This window comes from Rhinopithecus bieti, unplaced genomic scaffold (genome assembly GCF_001698545.2).
Source record: "Rhinopithecus bieti isolate Rb0 unplaced genomic scaffold, ASM169854v2 scaffold_6876, whole genome shotgun sequence".
In the NCBI taxonomy this organism is placed as follows: domain Eukaryota; kingdom Metazoa; phylum Chordata; class Mammalia; order Primates; family Cercopithecidae; genus Rhinopithecus; species Rhinopithecus bieti.
Genome location: NW_016805229.1, coordinates 1,706,773 through 1,726,605, shown reverse-complemented (window position 1 = coordinate 1,726,605; position 19,833 = coordinate 1,706,773). Strand labels below are relative to the sequence as shown.

Here is a 19,833-nt window from a genome sequence, read left to right as displayed (position 1 = left end):
TATTTTTTAGTAGAGACGGGGTTTCACCGTGTTAGCCAGGATGGTCTCGATCTCCTGACCTCGTGATCTGCCTGTCTCGGCCTCCCAAAGTGCTGGGATTACAGGCTTGAGCCACCGCGCCCGGCCCAACTTTTTCTATAAAGAGCCAGGTGGTAAATATTTGAGGCTTCGTGGGCCAGGGAGTCTCTGTGGCAACTACTCAGTTTTTGCAATGCAAAAGCAGCCATAAATGACATGTAAATGAATGAGTGTGATCAGTGTTCCAGAACAACTCTACTTATAACATCAAGCATGGGGCTGTACTTGGTCCCCTGGCCATAGGGTATCAACCCTTGGCCTAAGGCCTTGTGCAGATGAANCCCGGCCCAACTTTTCTATAAAGAGCCAGGTGGTAAATATTTGAGGCTTCGTGGGCCAGGGAGTCTCTGTGGCAACTACTCAGTTTTGCAATGCAAAAGCAGCCATAAATGACATGTAAATGAATGAGTGTGATCAGTGTTCCAGAACAACTCTACTTATAACATCAAGCATGGGGCTGTACTTGGTCCCCTGGCCATAGGGTATCAACCCTTGGCCTAAGGCCTTGTGCAGATGAAATGAGATGAGATTCATTCCTGTAATCCCAGCGCTTTGGGAGGCTGAGCTGGGCAGATCACTTGAGCTTAGGAGTTGGAGACTAGCCTGGGCAACATTGCAAAACCCTATCTCTACAAATAATACAACAAAATTCACTGGGTGTGGTGGAGCGAACCTGTAATTTCAGCTACTCAGGAGGCTGAAGTGAGAGGATTGCTTGAGCCCAGGAGGTTGAGGCTGCAGTGAGCCCAGATTATGCCACTGCACTCCAGCCTGGGAGATAGAGCAAAACCCTGCCTCACCCAAAAAAAAAAAAAAAAAAAAAAAGAGAGAGAGATGAGGTTTACAATGAGCCCAACACAGTGCCTAGTGCAGAGACACAGCTCATGGCAAGAAAGGATTCTAAGAATTTGTATATGATTCAAGCTTTAGGCTTCATTCCTTTCTCTTGGGGAAGAAAAACATGCTAGAGCAAGACTTTTCAACATAGGTCTTGTTCCATTCTTTGCCCCAAATCCAAGCTAAGCACCTGGAGCCTGGCAGCCACCGCCTCCGTCCTCCCCCGGGGATGGAGGTAAAATGCCAATTCCTGGGGTGTGATTAATTCTCTTCGTCCCACGCCTCGCCCCAGGGTGTGTTGCTGTTTTCAGCATGTGTCCCATGGAAATCAGGTTGCCCATCTGAACTGTGATGAGAAAAACAAGAATACTCATATCGTGGGGTGGTTAACTACGCACTTTCGCAGCCACAAATGCATTCAGCCCTCACCAGGAGGCTGGATTACGTCGTTAAGGTCATGTGGTTGTGGATTGGAGGGGAGAGAGGGAGAAGAGAGAGAGAGAGAGAGAGCGAGAGAGCGAGAGAGCAAGCTGGGTTTGAATACTATCTCTGCAATGATCTGGCTGTGTGATATTGAGCAAGTCACTTTCCTTCTCTAAGCCTCAGAGTCATCTCTGTAAAATAGGGATTAAATGAGATAATACACAGAAAGTCTCTGGCACAGGTAACTATTGAACTCTTGTGTAGAGGAGGAAAATGATGCAAAGACATAAAAGGACTCATTCGAGGTCTTGCGGCTGATGATTAGTGTCCAATGAGGATTTCTGACACGGTTCCTGCCCAGCTGATTTGCGCCAGACCCCACTTCTCCCACGTACTTCCCTCACCCCCTGGCCACCTCCTGGGACTCCTGCTGCTTCCAGCCAAGGCTGTGTTCCGTGTGCGGGGTCTAAAGCCCCTGGAGAGAGTGACATTATTGTCAGGAAGCTTTTAAGGCTGTGGCCATTCATTCTTGTGGCTTTGTGGCCTCCTGAAGTTCATGTGCATCTTAGAACATCAGAATGTGACCTTATTTGGAAATAAGGTCTTTGCAGGGGTAATTCAGATAAGGATCCAGATGAGCTCACGTTGAATTAGGGTGGGCCCTAAATCTAATGAGACAGAAAGGGACACACAGAGCTACCCGGAGGAAGACCCTAGGAAAACAGAGGCAGAGGTTGAAGTGATGCTATTACTTTCAGTGGCAAAAACTGTAATTACTTTTGCAACAACCTAATACTACAAACCAAGGAGCCACCAGGGGCTGCAAGGGCCAAGAAAGGATCCATCCCTAGAGCCTTTGGAGAGCGCATGACCCTGCCAACACCTTGGTTTCAGACTTCCGGCTTCCCGAACTCCAAGAGATTAAATTCCTCTTGTTTTAAGCCTCCCCATTGGCCATGACTTGTTACAGGCCCACGCTTGACTCTGAGATGGGAACGAAAGGGACGTGTTGGACTTAGAACAGCTGCCTGGACCAGAGGCACCTGTGAGGGTCAAAGAGCATGAATTTGAAGCGAGATCTGGACTCAGCTCTTTGTCTTGCCAGGGTTGAACCTTTGTTTCTTTGTTTGTGAAAATGAGAACCTACTGAACCTACTGGCTTATGGCGAGGATTAAAAGAGGTGATGGGCAGAGCAGGTGCGACAGTCATAAGGAGGGCAATTGCAAGCGTATATTAAACGTGACGTGCCGGGATAATTCATCCCTCATGTCTGTTTTGGGTGGTGGGGTCCCTTACTATCCTCATCTTACAGGAGAAACAGAGCTGCTGACAGGTTAACGAACTCCCCAGGGCCACACAGCCAGGGAGGGGCAGAACTGGACCTGAAACCCAGGCCATCTGATTCGGTGAGGCTGGTCTTCCAGTTTGGTAGCATCACAGCACATAGTAGTACTCAATATTAATATCTTCTTTTTTTTTTTTTTAAGACGGAGTCTCACTCTGACCCTCAGGCTAGAGTGTAGTGGTGCAATCTCGGTTCACTGCAGCCTCGGCCTCCCAGGTTCACGCGATTCTCGTGCCTCAGCCTCCCAATATGCTGGGATTACAGGCACCTGCCACTATGCCAGGGTAATTTTAGTATTTTTAGTAGAAACTGGATTTCGCTGTCTTGATCACACTGGTCTCAAACCCCTGACCTCAGGTGATCCGCCTGCTTCGGCCTCTCAAAGTGCCGGGATTACAGGTGTCAGCCACCGTGCCCAGCCAATATTAATATTTTGATCCATCCCTCCCTCTTTCCCTCCTTCCTCAAGCCTGTCCTCGCTGCTTCAATCCCAGGAACCACCACAGCATGGTGTCAGGGACAGTAGTAGGACCCAAAATTGGATTCCAGGGGCCTTGAAGCATAACCAGATGACCCCAGGAGATCTTCAGCCAGCCCAGCACATGAGACATTCCCTACAAATCCTCTGCAGACAGACATCGCTCCCTCTCCCCAAGCCACAGCCTGAGACAGCTCCTCTGACCTGTCTCCTTCCTGCTTCTCTTTGACACTCCCTCCTCTCCCTCCACTGTGTCTCCCTTTTCACCCTTCCCTGGCACAGGCTTGGCCAGGTGGCCAGATAATCTTCGGGACCCACCATCTTTAGAAGGCAGGGAGGACGTGATTGTGAATCTCTACAGTTTCACGTTTTTCCCATTCACCCACCTCTGCTGTCTTCCTCCCACTTTTACAGTTGTTCGGTGATCCCCTCTCCAACCCAACAGCAGGTTCTGCACTATTTGTGTTCTGCACTTATCTATTTTATGAAATACTGGAGCTCCCTGAAAATATAAAAGAAGCAGACATTGCTCTGAGATGCTGAACGCAAAGAGGAGAAAATCTTCAATAGGCCAGTGATGGTCAGATTAAATTTTTTCCTCTCCCCGTGTAATTGCTTGGCCTTTTCCATTGCCTTTGTTATTGTTTCTCTTGAAAACTGAGAGTTGTCAGGCTGGGCACGGTGGCTCATGCCTGTAATCCCAGCACTTTGGGAGGCCAAGGCTGGCAGATTACCTGAGGTCAGGAGTTCAAGTCTAGCATGGCCAAAACGGCGAAACCCTGTCTCTACTAAAAATACAAAAAATTAGCTGGGCATGGTGGCATGTGCCTGTAGACCCAGCTACTCGGGAGGCTGAGACAGGAGAATTGCTGGAGCCCGGGAGGCAGAGGTTGCAGTGAGCCGAGATTGCATCACCACATTCCAGCATGGGCAACAGAGCAAGACTTGGTCTTAAAAAACAAACAAACAAACAAACAAACAAAAAACAAAAAACAGGGAATTGTCTTGTCTCAGAGAGAATGAAGAGAGGCCATTCATTTCAATGTGAGAATCAACTCCAGAGAATTACCTTCTTCCGGTCTCCCAGAAAAATAAGGTGTTTTGATGGGTGGAGGGGAGATAGATAAGTTTGGCACATGGAATGACCACATTAGGGAGTAGGTGATGGAAAGGAACGCCAGTTTACTGAGAATCCAATGTCTGTCTGCTGAAAAACTCAGGACCAGGAGAGTCCCACAGGTGGACAAATGCATCAGGTGGGCTCCTGAAGAGGGCGCTATTCTGTCCAGAGATCCAAGCAGGCAGGGACTGACTTCAAGGAAGCCTGCAAATCACAGCGCCCTAAGCCCTGTGCAGGTGTGCAAGGGCCAGGGCCCCAGGATATAGGAGGCAGATGGACAGGCAGAAACAGGACAACTTTCACTGGGCACAGTGGCTCACACCTGTAAGTAATCCCAGCATTTTGGGAGGTTGAGGCAGGAGGATTGCTTGAGGCCAGAAGTTCCAGACCTGTCTGGGCCACATAGCGAGACCTCGTCTCTACAAAAAGAAAAAAGAAGACTGGGTGTGGTGGCTCACGCCTGTAATCCCAGCACTATGGGAGGCCAAGGCAGGCTGATCACTTGAGGTCAGGAGTTCAAGACCAGCCTGGCCAACATGGTGAAACCCCAACTCTACTAAAAATACAAAAATTAACTGGGCGTGGTGGCATGAGCCTATAATCCAAGCTACTCAGGAGGCTGAGGCAGGAGAATCGCTTGAACCCAGGAGGTGGAGGTTGCAGTGAGCCAAGATCGTGCCACTGCACTCCAGCCTGGGCAACGGAGGGATACTCCGTCTCAGAAGAAAAAAAAAAAAAGGGAAAAGGAAAAAGAGAACGACTTTCCAAATCATGGGTACAAGGTATACCAACTTTTATTATTCCTTGAGTATAAGGAAAAAGACAGATGCCCTTGTAGAACTGAGGTGTGGGGTGGGCTCCATCTTAGGGGTGGGTGTGGAACGAATTAGCAGATACAGGTGATGTCATGGTGTCTCAGGGTACACCAAGGAACATCTCCTGCCCCGAGTCTCCCCCACTACCGATCAAAGGCCTTGAATAGCACATTCCTTATATCTCAGCCATTCACCCTAGAAACGTAGCACGAAGGAACCCCATAGATGTGTGCGAAGATTTCACTTTGAGAATGTTCCTCACTGGGACATTCTTACAGTGAAAATAATTCTTACATTTTTTTCCCCATGATTACAGTGGGGAAAAAATAGGAAACAACCTACATGTCTGTGGATTGCTTAAGTGCTTCGTGATGCAGCCACAAATAGAAAACCGCCCCGCCTTCCACGCTGCTGCCGAGGAAGACCATCCAAGGACAGGCAGGAGCGCTCATGGCATGTTGCTAGGTGAAAAGAACACGTAATGAAATAGTGAGATCCTAACTTTATATTAGAAAAATAAGACCTCTATCACAGTGGATATATGTATATGTACATAATAGTATATATATTCACATGCATATGTATTAACATTTTAACTGCTAACATTTTAGTGTACTTTTTCAGTCTTTAAAAAAGTGTGTCTGGCCAGGCGCGATGGCTCATGCCTGTAATCCTAGCACTTTGGGAGGCTGAGGTGGGCGGATCACAAGGCCAGGAGTTAGAGATCAGCCTGGCCAACATGGTGAAACCCCATCTCAACTAGAAATACAAAAATTAGCCGGGTGTGGTGGTACACACCTGTTATCCCGGCTACTCAGGAGGCTGAGGCAGGAAAATCACTCGAACCCGGGAGGTGAAGGTTGCACTGAGTCAAGATTGTGCCACTGCACTCCAGCCTGGGCGACAGGGCGAGACTCTGTCTCAAAAAAGAAAAAAAGAAAGTGTGTCTGTGTATATTATACATATTATATATATATAACCATATATATTCATATATATACACACACATATATATGTATATATATGTATGCTCACGCTTGTAATCCCAGCACTTCAGGAGGCCAAGTTGGGAGGATCGCCTGAGGCCAGGAGTTTGAGACCAGCCTGGGCAACAGAGTGGCACCCTATCTCTACAAAAAATAAAAATTAAAAAATTACCTAGGTGGGCCTGTAGTCCCAGCTACTTGGGAGACTGAGGCAGAAGGGTTCCTTGAGCCCAGGGTTCGAGGCGGCAGTGAGCTATGATTGCACCACTGCACCCCAGCTTGGATGACAGACTGAGTCCTAGTCTCAAAAACAAATGAAAAAATACTTACACTACTTATTAGTAGTATTACTATAAGATAATTATGATAAAACTTTCTTCGGCCTAGAGTTGGCTGGTCTTAGTGGCTTAGACCACAGGGCAAAGTGGTCATGGTCAGGGGGAGCAGAGGCTCAGAATTTGGGACCAGGCAGTGGTTGACAAGGCCTTAATCAGGCTTTTGTGAGCCTCCACCAGCCATCATAACAAAGTTCCCAGCCAGGCGTGGTGGCCTCACGACTGTAATCCCCGCACTTTGGGAGGCCCAGGCGGGCGGATCACTTGACCTCAGCCTGGTCAACACAGCAAAACCCCATCTCTACTAAACATAGAAAAATTAGCCGGGCCTGGTGATGTGCACTTGTAATCCCCGCTACTTATAATATAGGCTGAGATGGGAGAATCGCCTGAACCTCCGAGGCAAAGGCTGCAGTCAGCCGAGATTGAGATCAGGCCACTGCACTCCAGCCTGGGCAACAGAGCATGGCTGTGTCTCAAAAAAACAAAAACAAGGCCAGGCGCGGTGGCTGACGCTTGTAATCCCAGCACTTTGGGAAGCTGAGGCGGGGGGATCACGAGGTCAGGAGATCGAGACCATCTTGGCTAACACAGTGAAATCCCGTCTCTACTAAAAACAAAAAAAAAAAAAAAAAAAAAATTAGCTGGGGGAGGGGGGGGGCGCTTGTAGTCCCAGCCACTCGGGAGGCTGAGGCAGGAGAATGGCGTGAACCCGGGAGGCGGAGCTTGCAGTGAGCTGAGATCCGGCCACTGCACTCCAGCCTGGGCGACAGAGCGAGACTCCGTCTCAAAACAAAACAAAACAAAACAAAACAAAACAAAAAAGCAAACAAACAAAGTTCCTGTGGAAAACACGTTTTCTGGTTTCCAAAAGGCGTGCTCACGAATACACATTTGCGGCACAGGCCGAAGTCTGTGTGCCCTCAAGGTGTATGACCTTAGCGGAGCAAGGCTGTGCCCTGAAACCATGTCAGGGTCGGTCCCACGGTGTAGCCTCGGGGTCCTGATGCTTGCGTTTCGTGTCTCCTGCACAGATCAGCTGGACATCATCTCCATGGCGGAGACAACCATGATGCCGGAGGAGATTGAGCTGGAGATGGCAAAAATTCAGCGTCTCCGGGAAGTCTTGGTCCGCCGGGAGTCTGAGCTCAGGTTCATGTGAGTGTTTTGGGGATGTGCCGAGGAAAGAAGAGTGTGGAGGAGAGAGGAAAACCTAATCTTTATTGATCGCCTACTGTGTGCCGGGCCCTGAGATAAAGGCATTATGCACGTTTTTAAAAGCCTCATTTGATTCTTGCCACTACCCAGGGAAGTGGATATTGTCATCTCCTGTTTTAAGCAAGACCCTGAAGTTGGAATTGAATTCAGGCCAATCTGACTCCAAAACCTTTGCTCTATCACCCACGGGGAAGAAAGACCCTATGCTGGGGTATTTTACGAGCACACACTCTGCTCTCAGGCCTGAGTTTGTTTGTTTGTTTGTTTTTTAAGCCTGTCAGCTTGGGCAGGTTACTTGCACTCTCTGAATTTCAGTTCCCTCATTTCTAAAATGGGGGGAAAGAACGAGATGGGGTCTCTAGCAACATCAAAGTCATGTGGGTTGAACGTTCATTAGCTACAGAGTAGGGCATTCGTGAGGAGTTGCAGATAGCCTTTCAAGACAAACTCTCATTTAAAAAGTTGGGCTGTGAGTGTGTGGTGGTGCGCACCTGTGGTCCCAGCTACTCAGGAGGCTGAGGTGGGAGGACTGCTGGAGTCCTGGAGTCCAACGCTGCAGTGAGCTATGATTGCATCACTGCACTCCACCTTAGGTGACAGAGAGAGACCCTGTCTCTAAAAAGTATAAATTAAGGCCAGGCACAGTGGCTCACACCTGTAATCATAGCACCTTGGAAGGCTGAGGCAGGATGATTGCTTGAGCCCAGGAGTTCAAGACCAGACAGGGCAATGTAGCCAGACCCTGTCTCTACAAAAAATAAAATTAGCTGTGTGTGGCTGGTGTATGGCTGTGCATGCCTTTGTCCCAGCTACTCAGGAGGCTGAGGTGGGGGGATCGGTTGAGCCCAGGGGCTCAAGACTGCAGTGAGCTATGATCATACCATTGCACTCCAACCTGGGAGACAGAGCAAGACCCTGTCACTAAAAGAAAAAATTTAAAAATACAAAAAATATAAAAATACATCAAATTAAAATGGAAAAATTGGGCTTTTGCAGACAAACAGTGAGAGGTCACAAGCAAAACCAAACCAAGCCAGATGTTAAGAGGCAACCTGGCTGGAAAATTCCCTGTGCTGCCTGTCAGCTCCTCACCCACACTCCACTGGAAGCAGCAGGAACATCAAACCTTCTAGGCAGGTGCTAAGCCCCGCCCCTATTCTTTCACTGCTTTTTCAGTCAAGTGGCTGAGTTTGTGATCATCCCATTTTGCAGATGAGGAGACTGAGGCTTGAAGAAATCAAACAACCTGCCCAAGGCCTCACAGCTAGTAAATGGGGAGTTAGGGTTCAGACCCAGCTCTTTCTGCCTTTAAAACACGTATTCTCTATAAATTTTCACTTATTTAGAGAGAGGGTCTTGGTCTGTCGCCCAGGGTGGAATGCAGTGAGGCCATCATAGCTCATTGCAGCCTCGAACTCCTGAAAGCCCATCCTCTCACTAGGACATTATATGACCTTCCCTCTCCCTGCATAACATGAATTGCAGTATTCACAGCTGTCATTTATCCAGCCCTTTGCATGTACCCGACCCTGAGCTAAATGCTTCCCATGCATAATTCCTTCTCAGAGACATCTCTGAGGAAGGTTCTAGAACATTTGCACTTTATGGCTAAGAAGTATCTTCCCTTTTGTCTGGAAATAAACTAAAATGATACGTGAGCATTCAGAAACAATCCCTTCCTCCCTGTATTTTGAAAGGAAGACAGAGGCCAGGTGTGGTGGCTTACATCTATAATCCTAGCACTTTGAGAGGCCGAGGCAGGTAGTAGATCACTTGAGGCCAGGAGTTTGAGACCAGCCTAGCCAACAGGGCAAAACCCCATCTCTAGTAAAAATACAAAAAATTTAGCCACGTGTGGTGGCGTGCGCCTATAATCCCAGCTACTTGGGAGGCTGAGGCACGAGAATCATTTGAACCTGGGAGGCGGAGGCTACAGCAAGCCGATATTGTACCACTTCACTCCAGCCTGGGCAACAGAGTGAGAAACTATCTCAAAATAATAATAATAAAATAAAAGGAAGACAGAGAACATGAGTCTTGCTTTTAAGTACTCAAGATCCTCTTGTTTAAAAAAAAAACTACAAAAATACAAAAAATGTAAAATACAAACACTAACTAAAATTTTTTAAATATATATTTATTTTTATTTGCCTAATGGTGCTGCTGTGGGAACAATGGTTACCACTGTGCATTTACTGACCTTTACTGTGTGTATGTGTGTGTGTGGGTGTGTGGATGTGCATGTGTGGATGTGTGTGTGGATATTTGTGTGGATGTGTGTGTGGATGTTTGTGTGTGGGTGTCTGGATGTGTGTATGTGTGTGTGTGTGGGTGTGGGTGTGGATCTGTGCGTGTGTTTGTGTGTGAGGATATGTGTGTGCATGTGTGTGTGTGGATGTATGGGTGTGTGGATGTGTGTATTTGTGGATGTGTGTGGGGGGGATATGTGTGTGCGTGTGTGGATGCGTGTGTGACTGTGGATGTGTGCGTGTGTGGATGTGTGTGTGAATGTGTGGATATGTGGATGTGTGTATGTGTGGATATGTGTGTGGATTTGTGGATGTGTGTGTGTGTGTGTGGATGGATGTGCACATGCCTGTCACTTAGCACGGGCTTAAGGACAAGAATAACTAGCATTTTTTAAGTGGCAGCTCTGCAGTAAGCCCTTGACTTGTGATCTCACTGAATGTCCTCATCAAGCGCATAAATCTGACCACTTAGGGACAAATGTCAACAGTAGACCCTTGGATAAATCAAATTATCTAAAGGATACAGAAAGACCTGAGTATTGTTAGGACATAGATCAGAGATTCTGTGACATTCTCCAGGGGAGGGACCCCCTTCCAGGCCCCCAGATGTCTTGCTGGAATGGAGTCCTACAGACAGTATTGGATGATGATGATGCTCCCCAACCAAGGTCAGCCTTGTATGGTGTGTAGCCTGCCGGGTGGTGCACCTGGCTCATCAATCTCAGAGATACATGATGGACCCTAAGGCAGCCAGGACAAAGGACACAGCACTTTCAGATCTGCACAAACTCCTCATCCATCATACTCAGCTCTCCAGGTCAACAGGCTTTGGGCCAAGGCCCTGCTTGAATTCAGTTTCTCGGCTGTTTCTCAGAGCTGGTTTTTCCCGAAGTTGTGGGACTTATCCTGTGAGCGTGTCCTGTTCTTATCTCCATGTTGGATGGGAAGGAATGGGAGGTTAAGAAATTTCCCCAATGCTGCATTAGCTAATAAGAAGCCAAGCTAGGATGCAGTCTGACTCCAGAATGTTTACTAAAGTGTATCAGTGAATGAAGGAAGGAGGGAAGGGAGGGGGAGGGGAGAGGAGGGGAGGGGAAGGGAGGGAAGAAAGCAGGAAGGAAGGAAGCTTTGACTATAACTACCAAGATAATTCCTTCAAGTTTATAAGCTCCATGAGGGCAGAGACCTCATCCAGTTTCCTCACAATGTCTTCCCAGCATTTTGAACAGTGCCTGGCACTTAGGGTCATGAATATTTGTCAAATGTGCAATAAATTATTCTTTCTCACTCCATCCTTACCCCAATGATCCTCTTACACACACACACACACACGCACACGCACACGTGAGACACTCTTGGCACAGAGTAGGAGAGAGAGAAAAAGGTTTCAGACCCTACTGATCATTTTCAGGCTTAGGCGAGGAAGCTTTAAGTGACAGGAATGTGACAGCCTCCGCTGAAAGACTCCCAGTGACCGTAGTGTAATAGCCGCGGTGAGATTGGTTTTGTCACCCCTGCTGTGAGGTCATCACCTTAAAACTCATCAGCTGCTGCGGAGACCATGTGAGTCAGCCCCTATTTCATGGCTGAGAATGTGTCTCACTTCTGTAGCTTCTTGCTGCCTTGACTCTTTTAGTTTTATTTCTTGCGACAGAGTCTTGCTCTGTCGCCCAGGCTGGAGTGCAGTGGTGGGATCTCGGCTCACTGCAACCTCCGCCTCCTGGGTTCAAGCGATTCTTGTGCCTCGACCTTCCAAGTAGCTGGGACTACAGGTGCCCACCACCACGCCTGGCTAATTTTTGTACTTTTAGTAGAGACAAGGTTTCACCATGTTGGCCAGGCTGGTCTTGAACTCCTGGCCTCAAGTGATCTGCCCTCCTTGGCCTCCTTGGGATTGCAGGCGTGAGCCACTGCACCCAGCCTGCATTGACTCTTTTAAACATGAGTCCAGGGGTGGGCTGCCTGCCCCACCCTCAAAGCCCTGGCACCCTGACATTTAGATTATTTCATGGGCTTCCTTTTTCTCAGCTGATTTACCTCGTCCTTTCCCCCAAGATCCACAACCTCTGCCTGTTCTCCTTCTTTTCCTGCCACGACAGTGAGGAAGAAGAAGAGGGAGATTCCCCCACACCCAGGGAACTGGTGAGAACTCGGGAGATGGGGGATCAGAGGTCATCATCCTGGCTCTTTCACGTGCTTGATCTGTGACCTTGGACACATGACGGTGCACACAGAGTTGCTGTTTCCCGCGGGCACTGACATGCCACCTGAGCGCTATGTCCCTTGCTGGCATTCACCCCTTAATTTTAGCTTCTTAGAGTCCTCACGAGAACACCAATAGAGTGAGTTCTAGCTCTTCTATTTTATGAATGAGCAAATTGAGGTGGCAGAGGCAAAGTGACTTGTTCAAGGTCCCAGCTAGGGATGAAGTAGTGCCAGGATTTGAACCCAAGGTGTCTGTCTCCTGGGGGCAGAGCCCTCAACCTTAAGCTGTTCTGTTAGCTTTATTCTCAATGCCAGGCCCCCCTTTCTCTTTGCCTTACTCTCTTGCAATGCAAGGACAAACCCCTGATTGGATGCCCCCAGTCCCACACTGAGTCTTGTCTTGTTCCACCATCTTGAATGTGTGTGGTGGAACTTGGACAGATTTTGCTAAGTCAGGCTTTGAGCCTTCTTTTCTGTACCACTGAAACTGTCCCAATAGTCCCATCATGGATTTTTTTTTTTTTTTTTTTTTTTTTGGAGACGGAGTCTCACTCTGTGGCCCAGGCTGGAGTGCAGTGGTGCGATCTGGGCTGGCTGCAAGCTCCGCCCTCCCAGGTTCACGCCATTCTCCTGCCTCAGCCTCCCGAGTAGCTGGGACTACAGGCATCCACCACCATGCCCAGCTAATTTTTTTCTTTTTGTATTTTTTAGTAGAGACGGGGTTTCACTGTGTTAGCCAGGATGGTCTTGATCTCCTGACCTTGTGATCCACCTGCCTCGTCCTCCCAAAGTGCTGGGATTACAGGCGTGAGCCACCGCGCCCTGCGCATAGATATTCTTTTGGATAAACACAGAAGCTGACCTTTCTGATCTTAAAGCCTGAAGCCCTCATTTGTCTTATCTGAGTTCCTTCCTCAGGAAAGGGCCACCAGGCCTCTCAAAAAAAGTATCAAAGAACTGAGTCACCAGATTACCACATCCAATAAGATGCCAGACCCCTCATTCATCATGATAGCTTTCTTGCTCCCCACTAGTTCCTGTTTTCCTATACATTGTTACATTTCTTCCCTGTTATATAAACTCCTAGTTTTAGTTGGTCAGGGAGATGGATTTGAGACTGAGCTCCCATCTCCTTGGCTGCAGCACGTGATTAAAATCTTCCTTGGCAATACTCATCTTCTCAGTGATGGGCTTTCTGTGCTGCGAGCAGCAGGACCTAGACCAGACCCCTGGTGTTTCAGTATCACTATTTCTCTGCACATAAACTATTAATTTCAGAGACCAAAACGATGAGCTCAAATGTAGACAGTCAAAGTTTGTGAAGTCAGTCTGCTGGGAATGTGTGTAGAAAAAGAACCCTGTTCCCGTAAGAACTCTGAAGGACCACAACAGTTGGCATGTACAGAGCCCTTATCGTGGACCTAGGCTTAGGCTAAGCCCTTCACCCGCGTGCTCACATAACCCACATCAAATGCTTACTAACAGAAAGATGCATCAGGAACCACCCCAACCCAGGACACCCACTTGCCCTGAATCAGGGCAAGTGAATCTATCAAGTTCATAGACCAGCTATGCGTGAGCTCCCAGCAGGTAAGTGTGAACTCTGAGTGTGCTCCTCACTCTGAATTTCCAGTGTGGCTTCTCTTGCTGACTTCCCTTTGCTTGTCGCCTGGTTTCCAGTGTGCAAAATGGCATTTAGAGATCTCTCTGTTGAGGCTTGGCAATTTTATCAACTTCACTGGAACAGGGCAATGACACAAAACCGCCTCCAGAAAACAGACAGCAAACATCTGGGAGACAATGCTTGAAACGCCTGTGTTTACCCCCTTCTTGACCCTATGTTCCACCCACCTCCTAGTCCCTGCCACTGCTACCCCATCTCCCTACCCATCCTGCCCCCATCTTACTGCAGGCAAGAACTCTTAGAGGCTGTCAACCTCAGACTCATTTTCTCGCCTTCCTTCCAGCATTGAATCACATCATTAGTTTTTAATTCTTCTTGCAGCCCCTCTGGCTCGCTTCAGCTCTTCCACGTCTAGTCTACCATCCCACTCCTGCTGTTTATCTGGGTTTCAGATAATTATGTATCTTCGGCCTCCAAAGGGGCGGGGTGTGGTTATCTTCCTTTTACACCTGCTCGCTGGATTTTCATAAAAAGGGATAGCGAGCCCTGCTGCTCAGCTTGCTCTGGGCAAAAGCAGGTTTTAATCAGCCAGAGACAGAACTGTAGCAGGCAGGGAAGGTAGGCGTGCGAAGGACATATTTCAAGAGCATAGCCTTTGAGTTCCAATATTTCCAGAGCCTGGGCTTGAAATCCAGTAACTTCGCTTTATTAAGAGGTACCAAGTGTGGTAAAAAGGTCAGGCCCTGGGAACCTGGCAGAGATTCAAAATGGGGTAGTAGAAAGTGCATGCATTGTGTTGAAACCACCCCCAACCAACACACACACACACGCACACACAGGAAGTGTATGCATTGTAGATAGCAGTTCTTTTAAAACATTTTTTTTTTTTTTTGAGACGGGGTCTCGCTCTGTCGCCCAGGCTGGAGTGCAGTGGCGCGATCTCGGCTCACTGCAAGCTCTGACTCCCGGGTTTACGCCATTCTCCTTCCTCAGCCTCCCGAGTAGCTGGGACTACAGGCGCCCGCCATCTCGCCTGGCTAGTTTTTTTGTATTTTTTAGTAGAGACGGGGTTTCACCGTGTAGACCAGGATGGTCTCGATCTCCTGACCTCATGATCCACCCGTCTCGGCCTCCCAAAGTGCTGGGATTACAGGCTTGAGCCACCGCGCCCGGCCTTTTAAAACATTTTCTATGCTGGCTAATTTTCTAGTGTTTTACTGTTTTGAGCCATATAATCCTTACTACCACCATCCAGGCAGAAAATATCACGTAGCCTTTATTTTATTTATTTATTTATTTATTTAGAGATGGAGTCTCGTTGTGTCACCCAGGCTGGAGTGCAGTGGCACAATCTCGGCTCACTGCAAACTCCGCCTCCTGACATAGCCCTTATTTTATAGATGAGGAAACCGAGGCACTGAGAGGTCAAGTGTCTTGCCCAGGATTGTACAGTTTCCATGAAATACCATTCTGGGTCCAGATGAAACGGGAAAAGTTCCCTTGTCCCCCTTGCAGCATGTGTGATGGGGGAGTGGCTCGCTTCTTCAGCAGCCCACTGCTCTAACCTGTAGGGGAGCATACAGATGGGCCCATTGTGGGGATCCGATCCCACGGCAGTGTCTAGGGGTGGATGTTTACAGCTCCTGAAGCCCCAGTGGCTGTGTGTTACAGGGTGCTCTTTTAGTTTTGCCATCTATAGGCGGCTTGTGTTAACCAGCTCAATTAGACCCTCTCCATTGTCCCAAGGACAGAGGGCTTTCTGTATCCTGGGTTCTTGCCTCGGTGCACCAGAAGAATCAGATCACACGTGGACTTGGAGAATGAGTGCGAGGCTTTATTGAGTGGAGGTAGCTCTCAGCAGATGGGAGAAGCCAGAAGGGGACGGAGTGGGAAGGTTTCCCCCTGCAGTCAGGCCGCCGAGTGGCCCAGGCCCTCCTCCGACTGCCCAGGCCAAACTCCACCTCGTTCCGCCAGTTGATGGCCTGCCAGCATCTGTCATGTGTTCTTCTGCCAGCGTGCTCCTCTTGACGTCTTCTTGACATCCAGCCACTTGTGTCTTCTTCACCGATCTGCAGCTCTTGACGTCCAGCAACTTGTGTGTCTGCCTGCTAGGGTCTTGGGGTTTTTATAGGCACAGGATGGGGGTGTGGCAGGCCAGGGTGGTCTTGGGAAATGCAACATTTGGGCGGGAAAACAAAAATGCCTGTCCTCACCTAGGACCATGGGCACAGGTGTAGGGGTGGAGCCCTCTCCAGGGACCATGCCCTCCTCTACCCAGCACTTCCCTTCCCTCCTTCTGTAGCATTTAAAGTGGCCACACCCTTCCCTTCCCACCACTTCCCTTCCATATCACAGAGTCCATGGTCTCAGTCGTCAAGCTGGGGGGTCTCTCAACTAGCTTTGAATTCTACTTCTTACCAACTGTGTGCCCTGGAGCAAATATTTTGTCCTGTTTCAACCTCAGCTTCCCCTGATGTACAAGGGGGACAGCATCATAGCAAGGGATGAAAACAGACACAGGTATGAAATTGGGGGGCCCTTCCTAGGTAGTAGGCAATTCAAAATTCCCTTCCTTCCTTTCATTGTTAGCATTGTGCTTCGTGGGACAGTAGGGCATCAGGGCTGCTTATAGTTGTCTCCCGAGAATTCCCAGAAAATATTGCTCTCCCCAAGAGAAGATGGGATTCACCGTGGTTTCCTTGAGACCCTGTTGGGAGGTGCCAACTCTCTGAGAGTGGCTCTCAACCATTATGTGCAACTCTACCCTGGGGCCTTGATTTTATTATTATGATTATTTAAATTTTTTTTTAATAAACCTGCATTCTTTCCCCTTTAATGAGCTGATAATTCTGAAGTCTGTTAGGAAGAGCTTCAAGCCAAGGGCAAAATGAAGCATGTGCATTTATGTAACTTGACACATTTCAGCCACATTCAGGAGCTCTGCGTCACTCTGGTTGCACTCGGGGTTTTAAATAGCATCTTCCAGGAACAGGTCACCGTTGCCCGGGGCCACTGTACATATTGGGTGGGAAGAGATGCCCTTAATTGCAGAAGATCTAAGAAGCAATTCTTCTTGGACAAAATATACAAGAAGTTGGGGTTTAGGGGAGGGAAAGGAAGGAAGAAGAAACGGAGAGACTAAAGGGAGGAGAGAGGAGGGAGAATGTTCTCAGCTAGACTTCTGAATGGAAGGACCCTCCTCCTGAATTTCTAAATGTACTAGGAGGTGGGGAGGAAGGTGGGAATCTGTGTTGACTGAATGGAGAAATAAATGCTAGTCCGGGCGCAGTGGCTCACGCCTGTAATCCCAGCACTTTGGGAGGCCGAGGCAGGTGGATCACCTGAAAGCAGGAGTCCAGACCAGCCTGGCCAACATGGCAAAACCCCATCTCTACTAAAAATACAAAAAAAGAGTAGCTAGGCATGGTGGTGTGCACCTGAAATCCCAGCTACTCGGGAGGCTTGAGGCACAGTAGTCGCTTGAACCTGGGAGGCAGAGGTTTCCGTGAGCCAAGATTGTGCCACTGCACTCCAGCCTGGGTGACAGAATGAGACTCTGTCTCAAAGAAAATAAATCAAATAAATATTCTGCACTTGACAAACTCTTGCTGCTACAAGTTGTCTTTCATGGTCACAACAAGTTTCCAGAAAGAAAATAGTCTCTAGAAGTTCCATCTTCCTAGAACTGCATTACATGCTGCTCAGAGGACCACCTCTGAACCACCTAGACTCCACTGGGTTGGGAGGGAGATTACCATGTAAGACCCTGGTGATTGTCAATTTTATGCATCAACTTGACAGGGCCACAGGGTTCCCAGATGTTTGGCCAAAGATTCTTTGAGGTGTGTGTCTGCGAGAGCATTGGTGGATGAAATTAACATTTGAATTGGTAGACTGAGTAAAGCAGACTGCCCTCCCTAATGCAGAGGTGGGTGGGCCCCGTGCTATCAGTTGAAGGCCTGACTACAACAGAAAGGCTGAGTCGGAGGAAACTCTTGCTGCCTGACTGCTTGGGCTGGGACATCAGTCTTTTCTGGTCTTTGAACGCAAACTGAAACATCAGCCTTTCTTGGGTCTTGAGCCTGCCAGCCTTTGGACTGGAACTTACACCATCAGCTCTCCTGGGTCTTCAGCTTGCCACCTATGGATCTTGGGACTTCTTGGCCTCCAAAATCCCATGAGTCAATTCCTTATCATAAATCTCTTTCCAGGCCAGGTGCAGTGGTTCACGCCTATAATTCCAGCACTTTGGGAGGCTGAGGTGGGCAGATCATTTGAGGTCAGGAGTTTGAGAACAGCCTGGCCAATGTGGTGAAACCCTGCCTCTACTAAAAATACAAAAAATAGCGGGGCATGGTGGCGTGTGCTTTTAGTTCCAGCTACTCGGGAGGCTGAGGCAAGAGAATCGCATGAACTTGGGAGGTGGAGGTTGCAGTGAGCCAAGATTGCGCCACTGCACTCCAGCCTGGGCGACAGAGTGAGACCCCATCTCAAAAAAAAAAAGAAAAGAAAAGAATAAAGAAAAAACAAATAAATAAAATAAAATAAACCTCTTCAATCCTATTGGTTCTGTTTCTCTGGAGAACCCTGACTAATAGAGCCCTTTTTATTCTCAGAAATTTTCATTTGGATAATTTATCCGGTTAGCAAAGATCTAGGAAGTTGGATAAAATGAAAACATAGGGAAATTGGCTCTACCTCTTTGGAAAACAGTTCAGTGTTACCTAGTAAAGATGAACAGGTGATTATAACCTGCAGTTTTGCTCCTGGGTCTACCCCTGGTTAGCCACTAGCTTCATGTGGCTATTTCAATTTAAATTAATTAAAATTAAATAGCATTTAAAATTCAGTCTCTCGGTAGCCTGAACCATGTTTCAAGTGTTCACTAGTAAATAACGGCTAGTGGGTACCCTATTGGAAAGCATACATTTGTACAGAACGTTTCTATTGTTGTAGAACATTCTATTCACCAGCACTGCCCTAGAGAAACTACACATGAACATCAGGAGGCATGTTCCAGAATGTTCATAACTGCCTTGTTTGTGGTCTAGTTGTACCACAGAATACTATACAGCAGTGAAAAATGAATGAGCAACAGGTATGAACATGAAAGCATCTCAAAAACAAGATGTTGAACAACAGGTTTATATAAAGTGTATAAAAGTAAAAAATATAGGCCAGGTATGGTGGCTCATGCCTGTAATCTCAGCACTTTGGGAAGCCAAGGTGAGTGGATCACGAAGTCAAGAGATCAAGACCATCCTGCCCAACCAACATGGTGACACCTTATCTCTACTAAAAATACAAAAAGTAGCTGGGTGTGGTGGCGCATGCCTGTAGTCCCAGCTATTTGGGAGGCTAAGGAGGGAGAATCCCTTGAACCTGGGAGGCAGAGTTAGTGATCACGCCGAGATCATGCCACTGCAGAGCCAAGATCACGCCATTGCACTCCAGCCTGGGCAACAGAGTGAGACTCCATCTCAAAAAAAAAAAACAAAACACCTAAAAAATATCATTGTGCTGGCATTCATATATGGGTGCCAAATGATAAAAATAAAAAGCATTGGCCGGGTGCAGTGGCTCACACCTGTAATCCCAGCATTTTGAGAGGCCGAGGCAGGCAGATCACGAGGTCAGGAGATGGAGACCATCCTGGCTAACACTGTGAAACCCTGTGTCTACTAAAAAAAAAAAAAAAAAATTAGCCAGGTGTGGTGGCGGGCACCTGTAGTTCCAGCTACTCAGGAGGCTGAGGCAGGAGAATAGTGTGAACCCAGGAGGCGGAGCTTGCAGTGAGCCGAGATGGCGCCACTGCACTCCCACCTGGGCGACAAAGCGAGACTCCATCTCAAAAAAAAAAATAAAAATAAATAATAATTTAAAAAAAACATTAGCACAAGTTTGTGATAGTGCCTACCTCTGAGGGAGTGAGAAAAATATGAGGGAAGGGGGCACATGGGGCTGTCTTAAGAGTCACACACGGTTATTACTTAAGCAGGATGTTGGGAACATAACTGCTTTATTATTCCATAAAAATAATATAATAATAATTCCATAAAGTATGAAATACTAGTAAACAATAAAATACAATAAATATTTTATTATATTATTTAATTTAT

The 19,833-nt window shown here is 47.8% G+C and overlaps 1 protein-coding gene across 1 annotated transcript in view; it reads left to right on the top strand.

Annotated features, from left to right (window-relative positions):
- Positions 1–19,833, top strand: part of BMERB1 (bMERB domain containing 1) — a 168,410-nt gene that overhangs the window by 84,583 nt on the left and 63,994 nt on the right. The window contains exon 2 of the mRNA XM_017871739.1: positions 7,453–7,576. Within this exon, the coding sequence (XP_017727228.1) occupies positions 7,453–7,576 (124 nt within the window). The remainder of the gene's footprint in view (positions 1–7,452; positions 7,577–19,833) is intronic.